The 19,779-nt window shown below is 36.6% G+C and overlaps 1 protein-coding gene across 7 annotated transcripts in view; it reads left to right on the forward strand.

Moving 5' to 3' along the window:
• The window catches only part of NEK10 (NIMA related kinase 10), a 181,424-nt gene that overhangs the window by 60,771 nt on the left and 100,874 nt on the right, over positions 1 to 19,779 (forward strand). For all 7 annotated transcript variants that reach the window (XM_019745290.3, XM_019745292.3, XM_088798310.1 and 4 more), the window contains 7 exons: positions 738 to 802; positions 2,188 to 2,290; positions 2,384 to 2,512; positions 3,041 to 3,178; positions 6,243 to 6,288; positions 10,578 to 10,699; positions 10,833 to 10,935. In XM_019745290.3, coding sequence (XP_019600849.3) covers positions 738 to 802; positions 2,188 to 2,290; positions 2,384 to 2,512; positions 3,041 to 3,178; positions 6,243 to 6,288; positions 10,578 to 10,699; positions 10,833 to 10,935 — 706 coding nt within the window. The remainder of the gene's footprint in view (positions 1 to 737; positions 803 to 2,187; positions 2,291 to 2,383; positions 2,513 to 3,040; positions 3,179 to 6,242; positions 6,289 to 10,577; positions 10,700 to 10,832; positions 10,936 to 19,779) is intronic.

The following is a 19,779-nucleotide window of genomic DNA, read 5'->3' on the forward strand; positions in this document are numbered from 1 at the left end:
TCTTCTATATTCAGGTCACTAATATTATGAAACAATTCTGGATTTGAACTCAGCAGACCCCGATCACCCCAGTGGTGGCTTATTGTGCAGGTACATCTGCAGGCTGGGGGCTGTTTTTTCTTTTTCCTTTTTTTTTCCTCAGCATTGCAAAATGTCAGATGTTTATTTTTCTTCCTTAAGGTCTCACAGGCCTCTTTCTGAGCGTTCACAGGAGGTACTGTAGATTTTTCTATTCAGGGAATGCTTAGGCCTCTTTACTCAAGAGACCAATTTGTCAAGCTTGAGTCCAGTGTGCCTGTGGCTATTTTTACATGTCATCATTTCTAGTGTTTATTTTCTCACAGAAACCATGTAAATATTGAGGCATACATAGCAGGCTAGAAACAAAATAAACCTTGAGCTCCTGGAAATCTCTGGACATTTGGTTTTCTCAGCATAGGCATTTTATTTCTTGTCTTTTTGCTCATTTTGTATTTTCTAGAAAGGAATTAAGGACAACTACTGAGTGAAACAAGGCCAAGGTCCCTAGCATTTCTATAGCATAAACGATTTTTAAGTACAAGAACTACCCCAGGTGTTGATGGTTTTTGTTTTCAGTCACAAGCTTTGGTTCCGATGTAGACCAGCCACCCTCACAATCAAGCCACGTTAATATTCACTTCGTGATAATTCTGTCCTGAAAATGTTCTAATTTGTTGAGCTACCATTTGAGAATCACTTCTCCTTTTATTTACCAGTGTTATGCTTTCAGAGCCTTGAGGTTTCTCTTCAGTATGGAAAGAAACAGACCACTCTTTAAAAGGTATGGGCTTAGAGCTATTTAAGTAACCAGCAGTCACTAAATTGAACTGTTTTCACATGCCTGATTTAGTAACAGTAAAAGAAGAATGAATCAGCATGAAAAACAGGTGTCTTCTGATTTCTTAGAATTCACAGATAAAACTGAGCTACCCTGGTGATATCTTAACAAAATGATGAAAGAACAGCAATCACGATATCAATATAACTCTTCTTAATTACATGCGACTGCTATGGTATTCGTTTTTTCTTTCTTTCTCTTTTTTAGACATTAACATTTTAAGTGGATGACATCGAAATATGTCCTTGTTTTTGCCCATTCAGAAATTCCAAAATTGATCTAGTCATTTCTTCTTAATCAACAGAAAAAAAAGTATTTGTCTGGATATCCTCCATAGTGTAAAAGCTCATTTGAAGGGGAGGAGGCTGGATGTTCTAGGGTCAGGAGGTTGGCTATGCTGGTTGAGTGTGACAGAAAAATCACCACCTTGACAAGGAGATGCTAGTTACCTACATGTGTGGTCTGCATGCAATTTAGTTGGGTAGGGTGAGCCAAAACCATAGGCTCAAGTTCCTACAGGAATTGTATCGACAAGGCAGAAAGAATAGAAATAACACCTTGAGTTTTAGTAACATCTTTTATTCAGCAGCGGAACATTTTATGTTGTTACTTTATTTCTATATGACGCTTGAATTTAGGGAAAGAAAAGGACGTAAAATTAGTTATTCATCAGAACCTTTTTTGTTCAAGGCCCTAATTCGTCCATTTTAGTGGACCTAAGTATTTTAATAAGCCTCAAAGCCAGTACCTTGGAAATGATGCACAAATCTCTCCATCCCCTCCCCCCCCATTTACCTGTATTTTTATTTGATTTTCATAAAACATTTAAAATTAGGTTAATAGTTGCCTCCTCGAGTAAACATAAGGACTGAATCAAATAGCATTTATGAAAGTGCTCAGTAAGCACCCAGTAAACATTCCTTCCCAAAATGTTTAATACCTATATCCACAAATACTTTACAAATAAGGTCTTTGTACAATCTGCATCATATCTATTTTTTTATTGTTGTAAAAAACCCATAACACAATATCTACCCTCTTAATAGATGTTTAAGTGTACAGTACAGCGCTGTTAGCTATAAGCAGAATATTATACAGCAGATCCCTAGAACTTTCCATTTGTTTTTCCTTACGCTTATGAAATGCAGCTACAGTTCACTTTTGAGAGATCAACTGGTGGGTATTATGTCCACCAGCTTGTTGATAACCTAAGGAAGTTAAATTTGTTTGCTATAATTAATCTGTGAATGAGCTAGATCCAAAAGGGAGGGAATGAACAACAGTTTCCGAGTCCTGCATGACACACACGTGTGCCTTTTTCCCTGTAGGCTCTTCCCCACTGACTTGTTTGAGGTCTTCATTGATATAGGACATTATGTTCGTGACATCAGTGCTTATGAAGAGTTGGTATCCAAGCTGAATTTATTAATGGTAAGTCCTGAGTTTTAAGTATCTTGGCAGGCTGCCATGTGGTCAGGATGGGCTTTATCATAGTAACCCGTTTCCTTTGTATTTTTTGGTTAGGACGATGAGCTGAAGCAAATTGCTGAAAACATTGAAAGCATTAATCAGAATAAAGCTCCTTCGAAATACATAGGCAACTATGCGATTTTGGATCATCTTGGAAGTGGAGCTTTTGGCTGTGTTTACAAGGTGACTGTGCCCTTGGGGAACATTTCTGATACCCCCAAGCAAAGCAGATGCCACACTTGCACAGTCACACGCAGTTGAATTGGAGTCCTCTTGAAAGGACCTTGAAAGTCCTTGTTGAAAAGTAGTGAAAAATAGTTACGAAAATTTGAAGGATTGTTTTTGTTCATCAGATAGCTGCACTAGAGCTTTCAGCTCTAGAAATTGGTCACTGACCTTTGAAGACAAAAGCTGTCATTAATCTCTCACAAAAAAATAGTAAAAATGGCTTGTCCCATTGCATGACACCTTCTCTAAATTCACACTAGTGTTTCTGTGTTTACCAAGTAAAATCTTACTGAATATTGCAGATTACTCCAGGAGATACTGGTTTTTTTTAGCTGAGCTTAGTGTAAATACAGATAGAAGTTTTAAAGTTCCCTGACTTATTTAAAAGACTTTGTTTAAACATGTGACTTTGTTAACCTATCTCTTTCTTCCTTTCTACCCCCATCTCATTTATTTTCTTTTTCTTTTTGTCTTCCTTATTAGGTTAGAAAACGTAGTGGTCAAAATCTTTTAGCAATGAAAGAGGTCAATTTACATAACCCAGCATTTGGAAAGGATAAAAAAGATCGAGACAGCAGTGTGAAGAATATTGTTTCTGAATTAACCATAATTAAAGAGCAGGTAAAGGTTTTTCTTGTTTATGAGGGTGTTTTCCTTAAATAAATGTCATCAAAAGAAAGTAGTGTTCTTATGCTATTCTTGTCCATACTGTTTAAGAACTGGTTCTGCTTAAAATAATTGACGTTAAGGTTGGGATATTTTAGCCAGCTTTTTTCTGAAGGCTTGACATTGAACCTTAAAAACACTTTATGGAGTTTATGTCAGGGCCAGGGGTGCAGAACAACAGAGTTTATAGCACAGAGTGCATTCGATACGAAAAACCCTTCTCTTTTCATTTTAGGCATATCCATTTCCTTCTCCTCGTATTGCAGACTATTTTGTTACTTAGTTACATGCATAAGAATATGACTCAGAGTTCCCTAATTTTTGTCAAGTGGAACCAAGCTGTTAACATTCTTCAAATATGGCTTATTACATCTAAAATGTGGATTTTCCAGATGGGTCATTATTTATTGGCATGAGCAGAATATTCTAACATAATGTAACAACTCAATTAACTATCATTATGAAGCTTTGTTTGGAGAGAAAGAATAAACATGCCAGAAGAGAAATGGGATTTCTTTTTGTGATCCAAGGACACACTGGTTTCTTTTATAGGTTTCCTTATTTGTACATTCATTATGAACACTGTCCATTTATAATTCCTGTGAAGAGCTATCAACTTCACTGGGCTTCGGTCTCTAGCAGTTCAATTTGCACAGTATTTGTGCTGGGATACAATGGTCATGAATATGATGATCTTAATTCCTCAAAATCCATAGTTCTATTCCAATTTCTAAATTACAGTAAGTAGTATCATTAATAGCTTATTTTGTGGTTGGTTTTTATATAGTAATAGATTAGATTTTTAAAAATTTGTGTTTGCTCATGCTTAGGATAACCTAGCCTCCTGCAGAGTGCTGCTTCATTATGACACAGGCTAGAACATGGTCCACTATCTTCTTTTGAACTGAAATCGGAATGTAATCCTAGTCAGTGGGCTGGGTCTAGAGTATGGTTCTGGTTGTTTACCTGGTCCCATATTGTTCAAAATCTGCTGGCTGCTTGCTAGCTGATGAGGTAGACTATTTGTTTTAGCCCATTTCCTAAGAAGAGAAAATATCAGGCTGCGGCCATATAAGAGGCATCTGCTTGGGTTTTGAGATAACTCAAAATCGTACAACTAGACTCTCACCGGAGGACTGAACTGATGGAAAGGATACTGATATCGAGGCTTAAAAGGAGGAAGCATTGGCAGACAGAAGCAACAGAAATGGGACTAGAATGGTAGAGTGTTATTTGTTAAGATTAAGCTGCTGTAACAAAGAGACTCTATGATACAGGGGCTGAGAGAAGAGGCCTCACAATACAGTGGGCTATTATTTCTCTTTCACGTAACCATCCCAAAGTGAACAGACCAGGTTGGTCGTGTTCTCTGCTCCATGCAGATGTTTATGGATGTCGGTTCTGTCTCTCTTATTACTCTGTCACCTTCTAGGACATTGTCTTCATCTGGATGGTTGGAATTGCCATAGGCCATTCATATCCAAGGTGGGAAGGGAAGGGCACAAAGGGGGTGCCACTCTTAATGTTTATGGTTCAGACACAGGAGTACACATGGTTCCCTCACACTCCATTGGTGAGACTGAGTGTTAGGCCCACTCCTGGTTGCAAGACAGGCTGAGATGTGATCTCTGACTGGGAGGCCATGTCCTACTACAGCGCTGTTGCGATGGAGGACTGAGAGAGCAGGTCTTCGGTGGAAAGCTTGCCTTCAAAAAGGCAAGACGGAATGCCAAAAACAGATGCAAGCCATTTATAGATGTAATGACTGCTATTCTGAGATAAAAAAAATTTCAATTTACCTAGAAATTAAAATTATAAACAACTATAAACTTTTTAGTATTTTTGTAGAAAATGACTTTAAAAAACATAATGTCATGTTACATACTAAGATAAACTATGTTAAAGAAATATTGTACTAGCTACTTTTTAAAAATTGAGATACAATTGACGTATAATATATTAGTTTCAGGTGTACAACATAATGGTTCAATATTTGTATATATTGTGAAATGATCACCACAATAAGTCTAGTTAACATTCATCACCACACATAGTAATAAATATTTGTTTTTCTTGTGATGAGAACTTTTAAATGGCAAGGAAGACTTTATTCAAGACTACCTTTATAGGGGTCAAACTATTGCAGTAAGGGAGAGAGACTGAACTCAACTCTGAATACAATAGTAGGGATAGCTGGGGAATTCCAACCAAAAGGTGAGGTGAAGGGTCAGTGGATGGAAAATTACTTATAGAAACTTGGTTAGGTATCAAGGTTGGGGGAAGAGAAACTGGATTAGATGATAAAAATATGGGCCAGGTGAGGAATTTGATTGGCTATCAAGAGGGGAGATTCTTGCTAAACTGGCTTATTGGAATTCTTGCTAAAACCAGGCAGGCCAAGGATGAGGCCTAGTCAAAAAAGGGCTCAGAGAAGCCTGAGTAAAGTTTGGTCAAGGAAATAGTTCTTGTCAACTATTATAATTTAAACAGAGTTAATAACTCTTAGGTTATTTTAATTTTATACTAATCATTTTGGAGGACATAAAAACACAACAAATAGTGTCAATAGACATAAACAGTGTATGTAAATATTAAAGTGGTGAGGAGAGATAAAGAGAAATGATGTATGTATTCAACATAAATTGCTTTATTTTTGTTTTCTCCTCTCTGCAGTCTGTGTGTGGTTTTGAGGTGGGAGTGCTACATAGATTCTTAAGGTTTCTTCTAGTTCTACAATTCTCGACTTTAGTTAAATTAGGTGGTAGAGCAAAATCAGTTTTTAATTTTATTTGATAAGGCTATATAAGAGATTGCTACTTTCAGAAAAGTTCTGTAAATAGCAAATAAAAAGAATCATGAAAAAAATCTCAATTAGATGATATCTTAAAATTCTTAGTTTTATAAATAAATATAAACACAATGTCTTTGCTGTTTTCAAATATGAAATCCAACTAAATTGTCTGTGAAAATAAGTTTGCATTTTGAAGTAGTGTAATGTTTGTTGTTTATTTTCTTATAGCTTTATCATCCCAATGTTGTACGCTATCACAAAACATTTCTTGAAAGTAAGTACAAATTTTCATGATATTTCTAATTAAGGAAAAGTATCTTTGTTACATATTTTATATTAGAATGTCAAAAAATAAGCTTAATCAACAATTTTCTTCACTCTGTTTTTTATATGACTGGACAATCTTGTGCATCACTTTTTTTTAAATTAAAGTTTATTGGGGTGACAATTGTTAGTAAAGTTACAAAGAATTCAGGTGTACAATTCTGTAATATCTATATCTCACATTCTCACATTGTGTGTTAACCACCCAGAGTCAGTTCTCTTTCCATCACCGTATATTAGACCCCGTTTACCCTCTTCTAGAGTCCCCCTCCACCCTAACTCTCTGGTAACCCCTGAACTATTGTCTGTGTCTATGAATTTTTGTTCCTTCATTTGTTTGTCTTATTCTTTTGTTTTTGTTGTTTTCAGTTTTGTATATCACATATCAGTGAAATCATATGGTTCTCTACTTTTTCTGTTTGACTTATTTCGCTTAGCATTATAATCTCAAGATCCATCAATGTTGTCACAAATGGTCCTATTTCATCTTTTCTTACCGCCGAATAGTATTCCATTGTGTATATATCCTGAAGACTGTTTCATCTGACATCAATATGGCTACACCTGATTTTCTCTGGATACCATTTGCTTGGAGTGTCAATTTCCACCCTTTCACTTTGAGTCTATGTTTGTCCTTGTAGCTAAGATGTGTCTCTTGGAGGCAGCATATGGTTGGGTTTAGTTTTTTGATCCAATCTGCTACTCTGTGCCTTTTTATTGGTGAATTCAGTCCATTTACATTAGGATGATTATTGATATGTGAGGATTTCTTATCATTGTATCTGGTTTTCTGGTAAGACTGTGTCTCCATTGTTTCTTTGCCTTTTTGTTGTTGTCTATTATTTATGTGTGGTGGTATTCTATGATTTTCCCCTCTGTTTCTTCTTTTATTACATTATATATTTCAGTTCTGGATTTTGTTTGAGTGGTTACCATTAAGTTTATGTAAAAGAAAGTTTCATATTTAGAGTATTCCATTTTCTTCAGCATGCTTACTTTCTCCATTCCCATATTCCAGTTCAGGCCTTTACTCTCCCCCCTTTTATGTTTTGCTTGCCACAAATTATCCCTATTGATGCTGGTTGACTATCCTCCTTCAGTGTTTCTTGTAGTGCAGGTCATGTGTTAGAAAATTCCCTCAGCTTCTGTATATCTGGAAAGGTCTTCCTCCATATCTAAAGGATATCTTTGCTGGATATATTATTCTTGGCTCATAATTTCTCTTTCAATAGTTTGAATATTTGATTCCACTCCCTCCTGTCTTGTAGAGTTTCTGCTGAAAAATCTGATGATAATCTAATGGACTTTCTATTGTAGGTTACAGTCTTCTTTTCCCTGGCTGCCTTGAGGATTCTTTCTTTGTCATTAATTTTTGACAGCTTCAATACAATGTGCCTTGGAGAAGGCCTATAGGGATTGAGGTAACTAGGTGTTCTATTTGCTTCTTGGATTCGAGGATCCAGTTCTTTCTACAAGTTTAGGAAGTTGTCATCGACTATTTATTTGAATATATTCTCTGTTTCCTTCTCCCTTCTCTTTCTGGTATGCCCTTTATTCTTATATTGCTCTTTCTGATGGAGTAAGAAAGTTCTTGTAGAGTTCTTTCATTTCTTTTAAGTCTCAAGTCTCTTTCTTTTTCCATCCATGTCATTTCCAGATTTCTATCTTCGATGTCACTGACTCTTTCCTCCATCTGGTCAACTCTACTACCTAAGCTGGCTATTTCATCCTTCATTTCTTTTGTTGAGTTCTTAATCTCCAGAAATTCTATGTGGATCTTTTTTAAAATTTCAATCTCTTTGGTAAAATATTCATTTTGTTCTTTGATTGTGTTTCTGAGTTCATTAAACTGCCTGTCTGTGTTTTCTTGCATTGCGTTGAGTTTTTTAAGAACTGCAATCTTGAGTTCTCTGTCATTTAATTCACACATTTACATGTGTTTAAGTTCCTTTTCTGGAGACTTTTCACTTTCTTTCTGAACTGTCTTGTTGCCTTGGTTATTCATGGCAATTAATGATTTATTTTTTCTCTTCCTAGATATCTACAGGAGTAGGTTCTGCAACAGACTGATAGAAAGATGTCTTTGTTTTGTTTTCCAGTAGGTGTTGGTAGAATGTTTTATTTTGTCTCCAAATGCAGCCTTTTATTCTCTCTCACACTGTAGTGTTATATTTTCTCTGTACTATTTCGGCTTCTCACAGAATGGGGGGATTCCCTGGAAGGCGGGCTTCTCTTCTGTGAACAGTTCGCCTGGGTCATAGGGCACCACCTCTGTGGGGGATGTGGATAGCTTCTGAAGTTCCAAAGCCCTTCCTGCACCAGATTCAGAGCCCATTGCATCACTTTCTTGATCAATGAAACAGTGATATAATCAATGACCTAAAGATAGTTACATATAAAATACCTGACTCCCATTTGCGAGACACTGAATGAACAAACCAAAATAGTTATTAAAGCTATTTTCACACACACACACACACACACACACACACACACACACACACACACACACACCACTGAGTAAGATCAGGAGAGAAGAAAACTAAAATATAGTGACTTGTGTTAGAAAAAATAAAAAGTTGTTTTGTTGAATTAGATGACATTTTTCACCTCCAAAATACATTGGGAGGGGGCTAGGTCTTTCCGATTTCTTTTGCTTGAAGTTCAAGTAATTGCCACAAGGTGGCGATGGAGCCCTGGCTGATTCTGCAGGCAGGCAACCTCTTTCTGCAAGGTTGATGGAATACGGAATCAAAACACTGAGATAAAGCCAAAGCTAACTGAAAAATATAAGTATTGATAGACTGTAATGATATGTGTCACATAGGAACTTTCAAAATAAACCTGCATTTGAAGGAAGATTTAAGAAATACAGGCAAAGATTGGGGCTTCCTCACTGCCTCTTTATGGGTGCTATTATTCTGAAAACCTGTTGTGTACTTTGAAACATTATGATTTTACCCATCTCCCTCTCCCTAGATGACTCAGAGGAACTCAGTGCTGAAACTCTCCAGTAAATAATACACCCTTGGCTGTTTGTTCTTGATATTAGGATAATATCCTGTAATTTGGTGCATATTCTATCATAAAGAGATCTAGATTGGCCTCTAACTTCTAATGAAGTGACACAACTTGTCTTAGTTAAAAATAAAAACAACAAAAACCGCTTTTTTAAAACCTGAATTCTTCCAAAAGAGAATTGGAAGTGGCTTTAAAATACATAAAAAATAATAAAATAGATTATAAAATTGTCATAAAAGGAAATAAAAGGTGAGAAATTAAAAATAAAGCCAGAGGTAAAGTTAGTATCTACAATAAATATTTCTTGGGATTATAAAAAAATTAGAAGCAATATAAATGTCTGTCCTTAGGAGAATGATTAAATAAATTATGATCCAACTGTGTTATGGAATACCATGTAACCAACAGGAATGTTGAACAAAAAAAACTTCAGTTGCAGAACATGTATAGTATGATTTCCTTTTTGTAAATATTATGTACATACATATTTCTCATACATACGAAACATCACAAAAGATATTTCACATACCATTGTTGAGAGTTTCATACTGATTTTGGAGGAGAAAACAATACTTGTTTCTTGGCATCCAAAGCAAAGAGACAAACACAATCAGTTATGAAATTCCCCAGTATCTATAAGATAAAACCAGGAGAAGCCCAGCTTTCTCTGGTCTTGAGGGGCGTAGCAGAAATTTCTGTCACGGGAGGTGTTTTCAGTTGTGTCGTTCATTGCAAGACCATGGCATGATTCCATTGTAAAACTCTGTAAGGTAAATCTGTGAGGCTACAAAACAGTGCAGCTTAAAATGCAATTCTCTAAATGTCTAACTTGATTAAAGGGTAAATGTTAAACTATTGAGAGGAAAGGTGGATTTACATGTTTTTCAGGGAGTCCTTCAAGACTTGGGATCATTAGCTTGTTCACTTTGGCACCTCACAACCATTCCACATTGCAGCATATACAGAAAATGATAATATTTGCCAGCGTAAACTTATGCTAGGAGGTAGCCTGGAGCTGGAGGAGATTGTTGGTGGGCTCCAGTTGCCCCAAGGCCACCCACACCCACCCCTTCCAGGGCTGAGTGGATCCATTATCATAGTGCATCTCTAACTGTTTAGTGCTGTTCCCTGCACACCCATTGGGAAGCTTGGATTCTAATTCGTGTTTTCAAGATGTCTTTATTGAGTTTAAATTTCTATTTTTTTTTTTAAATATAGATGATAGGTTGTATATAGTTATGGAGCTCATAGAAGGGGTCCCTCTTGGAGAACATTTCAGTTCTTTGAAGGAAAAACAACATCATTTTACAGAAGAAAGACTATGGAAAATATTTATTCAGGTACACTTTTACTTTCATTAATTTTTTCTGTAAAATGGTAAAGATCCGAGCTGATTTCTTAGAGACATAGTAGTCATCAGTGGTTATATGTATGTTGGGGGCAATAAAATTTGCTTTTCTTTGCTGTTTCAAGCTGTGCTTAGCTCTCCGGTACTTACACAAGGAGAAGAGGATTGTCCATAGAGACCTGACGCCGAACAACATTATGTTGGGGGATAAGGACAAAGTAACAATTAGTAAGTATAAAAATATTAAAATTTTTAATTTAAGAATTTCTGAATATTATTTTAGAGCAGAGCTACCTCCATAGTACTTAACTGCACTGATGGGAATGTTCTGTATGTACCCTATCCAGTATGGTAGCCGCTAGCCACATGTGACTATTGGGCACAGAAATGTAGCTAGAAAATATATTAGCTTTTTTCCTGCCTTCTTCACTCATGAACGTTTGTGCTACTATCACGGACTAATAATGGTTCAGCACCTATAAGTAGGGAGACATTTCTAAAAAATTGGTTTCCAAATATTTTTGATCATTTTCCATCCGTCAAAAAATGTTTTTGGTAATACACTGCCATTATATGTACGTTTATTGTAAATTCTATATATATGTCACTGTAAAATTATTCCATAGTGCATGAAGTCCACAGGAATAAAATGTAAAGGTACATTAAAAAATCAAAGTGAGTATTTTAATATTTGTTCCTGCCTCTCAGTGGATTGCCTTAGGCACCCAGCTTTGGAGGTCACTGCTCTAAATGTTATAGATGTAAGAACTACATAACAACATTTTGAAGCTGAATTCTTAGTTGTAGAGCAGTCTAGTTCTCTGTGAAGGCAATTCCAAATGTATACATTTCCAAAACCATATGTCTTCACTAACAATGATTAGATACACTGTCTAGATTTTTGCAAGTAGAGCATCTTATATTTAAAAAATAAAAGCAACCTAATACAGAAACTCATAGATAACCTTCAGTGAAAAATTACTTGGAAATATTTTAAGCTAGTGCTTTGTAAAATATAAAGTGAGACCAAATAATTGTGAATCTTCATCTTGGGCACACATTTGCTTAGTCTTTTGAAATGAATTATAATTTTGTTTACCATAAGCTTTTTACATTTTTCTTTTTATAAAATGTTTCCTTAATTATTTTTTACTATTTATATACATGCAGGTATTTCAATTTATAAGTTAAAAAGGATTATAATAAGTTGTATATTTGAATTTTGTAGCAAATACTATATACGTGTGTATATACACACATATATACATATAATTATTAAATACTGTCAACCAGATTTGTTCTATATGGTATATTATATATATATATGTATATATGTATACATATATATATATAATATACACACACATATACATGAAAAAATCTGTTTCATCCTTCTTAGATGGCTATTCAAGTCATATTTCCTAAATGATAGTTAATCCTGCATTTCATTTTCTTACTAAGATTAGCTATGATCATTTTCTTTGGTTACATTAAAATACATAAAGGCTCATCTGTTGTTATAGTAGCCTGATTTCTTTTCTTTCTAAATTTATTTTAATTAATTTTTATATTTATTTTCTTTAATTAGCACCATACATTATAATAGTTCACAAAATGAAATAGTGCTAAAAACCTTATAAAGGAAAACTTCTTCCCCCTATGCAGCTCCTAGCTCTCTTTTCCTAAAGTTTTAATTCTGTTTAGTTTTTTTTTTTCTGGTATTTGATTTTCCACTGTGACAGCTGAGGATTTAATTTTTCTTATTCCATCTACCATCCTGCCAATACACTTATAGCACAATTTGGGGTTAAATCAATATTTAATGTTTACATTATTACTATTGTGTGATTATCATTCAATGTTGATTACCTTTCCTTTCTTGTTGATCTTTTTGTTTTTCTTGTTCTTCTGTTTTCTTTGTTTTTCTAGTTTTTTGTGTAGCTATTGTTTCTTTTTCCCAGATCTTTCAAAAGCATCATGAAAGCCCTCTCTGTACTACTTACACATGGGCAAACATGGCAATTACTCTCAATTTTGTTTTCCTGACCATCCAACTCCCATAGCTACTTGCTGTAATATAGACCAGATTTGAATTTAGTCTGCTACACAGGCATTGTTCTGGAACTTTCATTTGCTGCTTCTCTGGTTGGAGTCTCTGTTTCTTACATCCTACGTCTTTCTCTTTCTTGTTTAACTCCTCTGTTTTGCCGAAGTGTATCTTCCAGTACTTTCCTAAGAAAGTCCTTCAGAAGTTATAATTTTTCGATGTTTGAATGTCACAATATATTTTTATGGGGCCCTCGTACTTTATTGGTAATTTGGCTGGGTGTAGTATTCTCAGAGGAAAGTCATTATCCTTCCAAAGTTGAAGGTGTTATTTTAATCTTCTGGTATCCAGTTTCACTGTTAGGAAATCCAATGTGTTCTGATTCCAATTGCTTGATACATGAACTGTTTCACTTCTCTGGAAACTTTTAGGATGTTCCCTTTACCCTCTGCTTTGGACGGGTCTCTTTTCATTCAGTGTGTATGGAAGGAGGTGTGCTCTTCAATCTGGAGATTATAACTTTAGTTCTGAGAAAATTTCCTACATTATTTCTTCACAGCTTTGCTCCCATCTGCTTTCTGTTTCCCCTATTAGAATGCCTATAAGTCTTAAATGTTTATACTAAATAATCTACTAATTTTAAAAGTAATTCTTCTTAGTTTACAGCTCTTTGTCTCTTTGTTCTATTTTAGAGTTATTTCTGCAACTTTATTTTCTTGTGCTTCTATTGAATAACTTTATCATATTTTTAATTTCCCCAACTTTCATCTTGTTCTTTATTCCATTTTCATGGAATCCTGCTTTTATTCTCTCTCAGGATAATATACACATATAGATTTTTTTCCCCTCCAGCACCCTGCATTGTTTCTACATCTTCTAGGCCTATCTTTTCTATATTCTTTTTTTCTGTTTAGTTTGATCTCTGTTTCCTGTTGGAGACTTTCCTCAAATGTCTGTTGAACCTGGACTGGTCCTTAATACATTCAGGAAAGTCACTAAGTAAAAGGCTTTTAGAAGCTCTGTGAGTTTCAGTTAAGCCTGTCATCTGGTGGACTTCATTAGAGCCCAAAGGAGCCTTTCCTTGAAGACCCCCAAAGTCATTACTTAAATTTTGGTAGAGAATGCACCTTCATTACCTTGCCAGAGGCAATGTCTGTCTGTCTGCTGTCCTTCTGCGAGTCACATGGGTAAAGGCAGCTTAGGGAGGCCACGTTCAGTTGTCCCTTGGTCGGTGCCCAGGCTCTGCAGGCTTTGCCCTTATATGCTCAGCCACGTGGGTTGGGACTCATGCTCTGTGCCGTCCTCCATCTACTTTACATTTTCCAAAACTTCATTGGACTCTCGCAACCTCTGTTGTCTTCAAGCCCATTCTGATCATCCCTGTGGGTTAGTAAATTTACAAAGATACTTTTCCCCCTTCATGTTAGCAATGTTTTGAGAGCTGAAGGAGATAAACACATATGATCAATCCACCTTTTAACTCAGAATAGGCAGGCTAGTTACATTATTATGTCTCCACATTAGACTTAACACAATATACCACTTTCATGTTTAGTCTCTAACTTTAATAAGAAATATATTTTTTGTTGTTGCTTATACTCATATTGTAAAGGACTTTCTAGAAAAGTTACTTTGTTTTATAAGAGTAAGCAAACTTTTGTTTTGTTTTTCTCTGTTCTGCCCCTCATTGCCTAAACTTATTCTAACTAATATTTATTAAGCTTACACTTAGGAGTTATTAATTTAAAAAAATGATTTTCCATTTTCAAGACTTTTTAGCTTTTCATGAGGCATTATTTTTCTACTTTCGAATAAAGAAGCAGTGATCAATCTCAAAACAGAATTTTCTCCTAATTCAGTTTCTCTCCATTAAAGGAATTATATGGACAAGGCATTGATGTGCTACCATTATTTCAAATGACTATAAAATGATTTTATGACTAAAATTACAAAATAAAATAGTGATATGTTTTTCTGTTTTTCAGTGTCTATCATTATTGATATAAATATTGACATTAGAGACTCTTATTTTTAAGAGGTGTTATGGTTAAATTAAAATCTTACAGCATTAATTTGAAACCAAATATATAAGATTCCCAAATTTTAGGAGGTTTAAATAAAGCTACAATTCATAGAGTCTATAAAAATAGACTGTGGGGGGTGTGTGTGTGTGTGTGTGTGTGTGAGAGAGAGAGAGAGAGAGAGCGAGAGAGAGAGAGAGAGAGAGAGAGAGAGAGAGAGAGAGAGAGAGAAAGAAAGAGAAAGAGAAAGACAGAGAGACAGAGACAGAGAGAGCAAGAAAGCATGTTACCACAAAGGGGCAGCCTTGTCATATTGTATTTTTCTCTTTTCTTGTGCTAGAAGGTTTATTTACTCCCAGAAAAGAAGCAGAGAGTTGCCAAGTGATGTTTAAGATGCATGAGACAAACTGTATTGCAAATGTGACCAGAACAAAGCTTTAGAAAAACTAAAATTTCCCTCTTCTTTTTTTTTTCTCACTATAGGTGAATTAGATGTTTTAAGATTGAGGTTGGTTTGCAGTTATTTATAGTGAGCATTCTGGCTTGAGCTTGCCTTCATGCAGCAGCAGAGTAGAAAGTACTAACATATTTAGGTATGCACAGTTTTACAAATGGTATCTAATTTTAATGTCTAAATATATTTCTGCTTAAGAGACTGCATCTTTTAATGACTTGTGCCATGAAGCATGTCTAGGCCTTGCCCCTGCATTTATTTGCAGCCTTGGAGGCGACACAAGGAAACAGACCCTGACTCAGTGGCACGTTGGGCTCAGCGGATTTAGGCTTGGTGGGCCACATATGGTCAAAGTTGGCCCCAAAATGCTTTAACCTGCCATGTAAGATCCATGTTGTGCCATCCCATAGAGAACGACTCTGCAGGAGGGAATCTGCTGAAAAGCACTTGCCTTCCACCCCAGCATTTCACATGTCTTGGCTTTTACAAATACTCGCTTTTTAATGTAAACCTTACATGCCCCCTTTACTCTCTGCTCCAAAGTAGAAAAGAAGGAAAAAGGAAAAAAGAAAAAAAAAGCAACAACACATTCACTTATAGGTGATAGAATTCAGACACGGGCTTCAGTGCATGAGGTCACATGTTCATTCTGCAGTAAAACAGGCTGTGTGTATTTCTAGATGTTACTCAAATGATATTTGGCTGTTGCTACTGGTAATAATAATATATTCCTCCCCTGGAAAGACTATGGGTGAACAGTTCTTTTCACAACTACCACACACAGGAAAAACTGTGACTAATTCTGCCTATAGGGTCTTCAAGTAAGGAGTTAAATAGGAGAGTTAAATGCATTGCAGGAAGGCAGCACAGCCAATAGGAAGGATTAGAGATCTGAAGCAGTACAGTGTGCCTATGGACTTGTACGATACTGAATACATCATGACAATAGAGACTTTGGTGGGTGAGGACCTTGGACTTGACCTTTGGTCAGAGACTTATCTTCAGAGATTTCAGATCGGAAATTATGCAATCAGGTTTGGATTATAGAGGAGAATTGTAATGCAGGTGAGGGCACACCAGGGTCTGACTGGAGACAGATCCCAGTTTTAGAGATGTATCAGTTAGGATGTTTGGATGCAACAAGCCAGTCTACCAGTGGCCTAATCCATGAGGACACGCAGTTATCTCAGAACCAGGGGTCTGGAAGTTGGCAGTTCCAGAGCTGGTTCAGCAACTCAAGAGGTCAGCCACGATCTAGGCTTTTCCATCTTTTTTCTCCATTATCCTCAACAGATTGACCAGAGCTCCAGGCATCATTATTCAAAGACAGGAAGCAAGTGGCAGCTAGGATGAAAAAAAAAATCTGTTCTTCAAATGGCTATCTCCTTTTATCATTAAAGAAACTCTTTCACAGAAGGTCCCTATTAGACTTCTTACATTGTGTTAGCCCATCCCAAGTCCCGTGACCACCCTAACTCTAAGGGGGACTGCTAAGTGAGTTTCCAGCCTTAGTAGTTGGAGATGAGAAAGGGAGAGGGGGGTGGCCCATGGCTTTTGGAGAGCTAGCCCCAGTATTTGCCACTAAAGACTCTTGCAATTGTCCAGGAAAGATGATGTGCATTTTCCTATGGCAGCAGGAGAAGATGATAGGGTGGAGGGACTAGATTCAGCAGTTATTTGGGACCCAGAATTAATAAGATTTGGTGGCCAGTTAATGAGGTGTGTGAACAGTTGAGAAAGAATCAGAGTTTTGAGATTGTGATACCATTGGCAGAGAATTGGGGGAGGAGATTTGAGGTGTAAGATTTTGGACATATTGAGTTAGAAATCTGATTATATCCTTTTCCTGGTTAAACTCCGTCAGGTAGCTCCCTATTATGTTTAAGATCAAGTTTCGATTCCTTAGGGCACCCAAGGCCCTTTCTTTACGATCTCCCCCATGCCCTTTGCTCTGGCCTCATGGGTCAGATTGCTTTTTTCTGAACTGACCAGGCTGTGGTTGTGTGCTTCTGTGACTTCACACATGTCACTCTCTCTGCCTGGAGCACACTTCCTCACTCCTGCTACTTAATTCAGACATCATTCCTCCAGATGACATCTTTGATGCCAGCCTCTGATACGTTCTGGTTCTGGGCTCCCTTAGTCCATTGGGCTTGCCTCTCTCATAGCACAGAGGATGTTGGTTTATGGTCATCTCCTCCTCGAGGTAAGGGAAACCACTTGCCTTGACTTTGTTCCTCTGAAATCACTTAATCAATGTTTATTGAATAAATGGATAGAAGAATGAATGAACACGTGAATGAATAAATGAACTAATGAATGAAAACACATCTCAGTGGAAATATTCAGAAGCCAGTTACAAATAGGCAATAATGAGATTTTTGCATGTGAGATTTCGTGAGTCTGAGATTTTGATGTGATAGCCAAGATTTCCTGGAAAGAGTGCTTGATACGAGAGGAACCAAGGATTAAGGTGGAAATCGTGTGCATAACTGGAGAGAGATTTAATAGGTTCCCACTGTCATCTCAGCAAACAGTGTAACCCAAAGGTGTGAAAGGAAAGATTTTACTTTCTTGAATGCCTCCAAAGTTTGAGAAAACAAGTCAGATCTGTCTTATATTGCCAGAATCCTTGGCATTTTAATTGTTTCTAGAGAATTAGAAGATTTAATTGCTATTAGTTGTCTTGACGGCTTCTGAGAAATGTTTGTCATTAATAGAAAAACGAATTAGTATTGCACTTCTTTTGGTAACTCAAAATCCTTATATGCATATGATCTCATATACCTGTAAAATCTCCTGGTCAAATATGTATATAATGACTCTACTTATGGGTTTTGTAGGTCTCTTGACTTACCTTACTTTGAACTAAATCTGTGGTTTACTTCCCATTAACCACATATAGTGTCTATTTGAATTTGAGCTGACACAGAACTTTGAGTGCTCTTAAAAGACGACAGAACATTGAGTCACTTGTGTTGCATACTCTCATACATCTGTGTGGGAAAGGTAGCCATGGGATTTCTAGAAAGTCTCTCAGTCAACATATTGCCTTTCTTGCTAAGAGAGCAAGAATATTTTCTGTGAAGTCCACCACAGTTTCTTTATATTGCCATTGGGTCATGTAAAATGAGACAGTGAAGCAAATTCAGTCAAATCCTATTTCTAAAATAATAATAATAATCATCATCATCTCACAATGTTGGTGGGTTATTCTGCAATTCTGAGCTTTGAATAGTACTTGGCTCGGAGGAAAAGTTGAGAATGGCAGTCCTGGGAAAGTAAGAGCCTGTTCCTAACCCTGGGCCAGATAGTTGTTATGCTCTTCTGGAGAGACAGTGGACTGGGTGGGAGAATATGGGAGCATCAAATCTTTACCACCTTAGGAAAACATTGGAAATGGAAACTTTCCAATGTTGGGTTTATAAGGCTATATAAGTTTATATGGCTGTATAAGTACCAAAAATGAAAGATAACAGAGTTTATTTTAGTGTGTGCTTTCATATCGGCATATTGGGATATGGGTTAGTCCTCTGAAAAAGTTGTAATGTATAGGGCACACTCTGATGTATTCTGGATGTGTTTTCATTCTGTGAGTTTTCCCAAAGTGTGTTCTCTGAAGCAGCATGGTGAGTAGGTGGGAAAGTCTATTTTTACAGACAAATTTCATCAGTACACTGTACTACACATCTGATTTCGTGGACTGAAACATTGGAGCCTTTTGGACTTTAAAATGTTACCACAAAGAGTGAGAGAGACAGAGAGACAGAGAGAGACAGAGAGAGAGAGAGAGAGAGAGAGAGAGAGAGAGAGAGCGCGAGAGAGAGCCTGACCTGTTTTTATAAGAATCTGACTCTTAGCACTCCTACTTAATATTACAACTATGTGTGTAGTTTCATTATTCCAAATAATAGTAACCAGAAACAAACCCCACATTAAAAATGATTTTAAAGAGCCTACATTTAGTAAGGACATTAGTTTCTCCCAAAATCCAGTGTGCTGTAGACATGGAGTTACCTAGAATTCAGAAAGCACGCTTGTGTCAGGTGTTGAATTTTTTATCCTGAAGCTCTCAGTCATAACAACTCCATCAATAGAAAACAGTAAAATAGTGATGCTGCTGATAAAAAGAAATATCTTCACTCTGCCTCATGGGTAGGGTCTGCACTGGGGAAGGGAGCTTTGCAAGAGTGGGAAGCGGCAGGGGGGAAGAGCGCCCCGGTATACCAAAGTTAAATCCCTTCCTCCTTCCCCTGTTTTAAATTTTTCATTTTAGACTTAATTAGCATTCAACTTGTTGAATTAGAACTAATATAGTTAGTAACAGCTGAACTTCAATTGGAAGAAGGTCAAGGAGAAGTTTTGGTGGCAGGGATTAGAAATCTGAGTGGCCTTCAGAGGAGGAAGTGCCAGTGAGATGGGTTTGTTGAGGGAAAACTCTGAGCACCTTTCTGGGAAACCCCTTCATATCCCCCATGGAGCCCTGGACAGAGAGCATTACTGGTGACCCTTTTGCTATGGAAGTTGGAGGCTGGTCACTCCATTTACTG

The sequence above is a fragment of the Rhinolophus sinicus genome, chromosome 5, assembly GCF_057876585.1.
Source record: "Rhinolophus sinicus isolate RSI-liver-muscle chromosome 5, RSI-T2T, whole genome shotgun sequence".
Taxonomy (NCBI): Eukaryota; Metazoa; Chordata; class Mammalia; order Chiroptera; family Rhinolophidae; genus Rhinolophus; species Rhinolophus sinicus.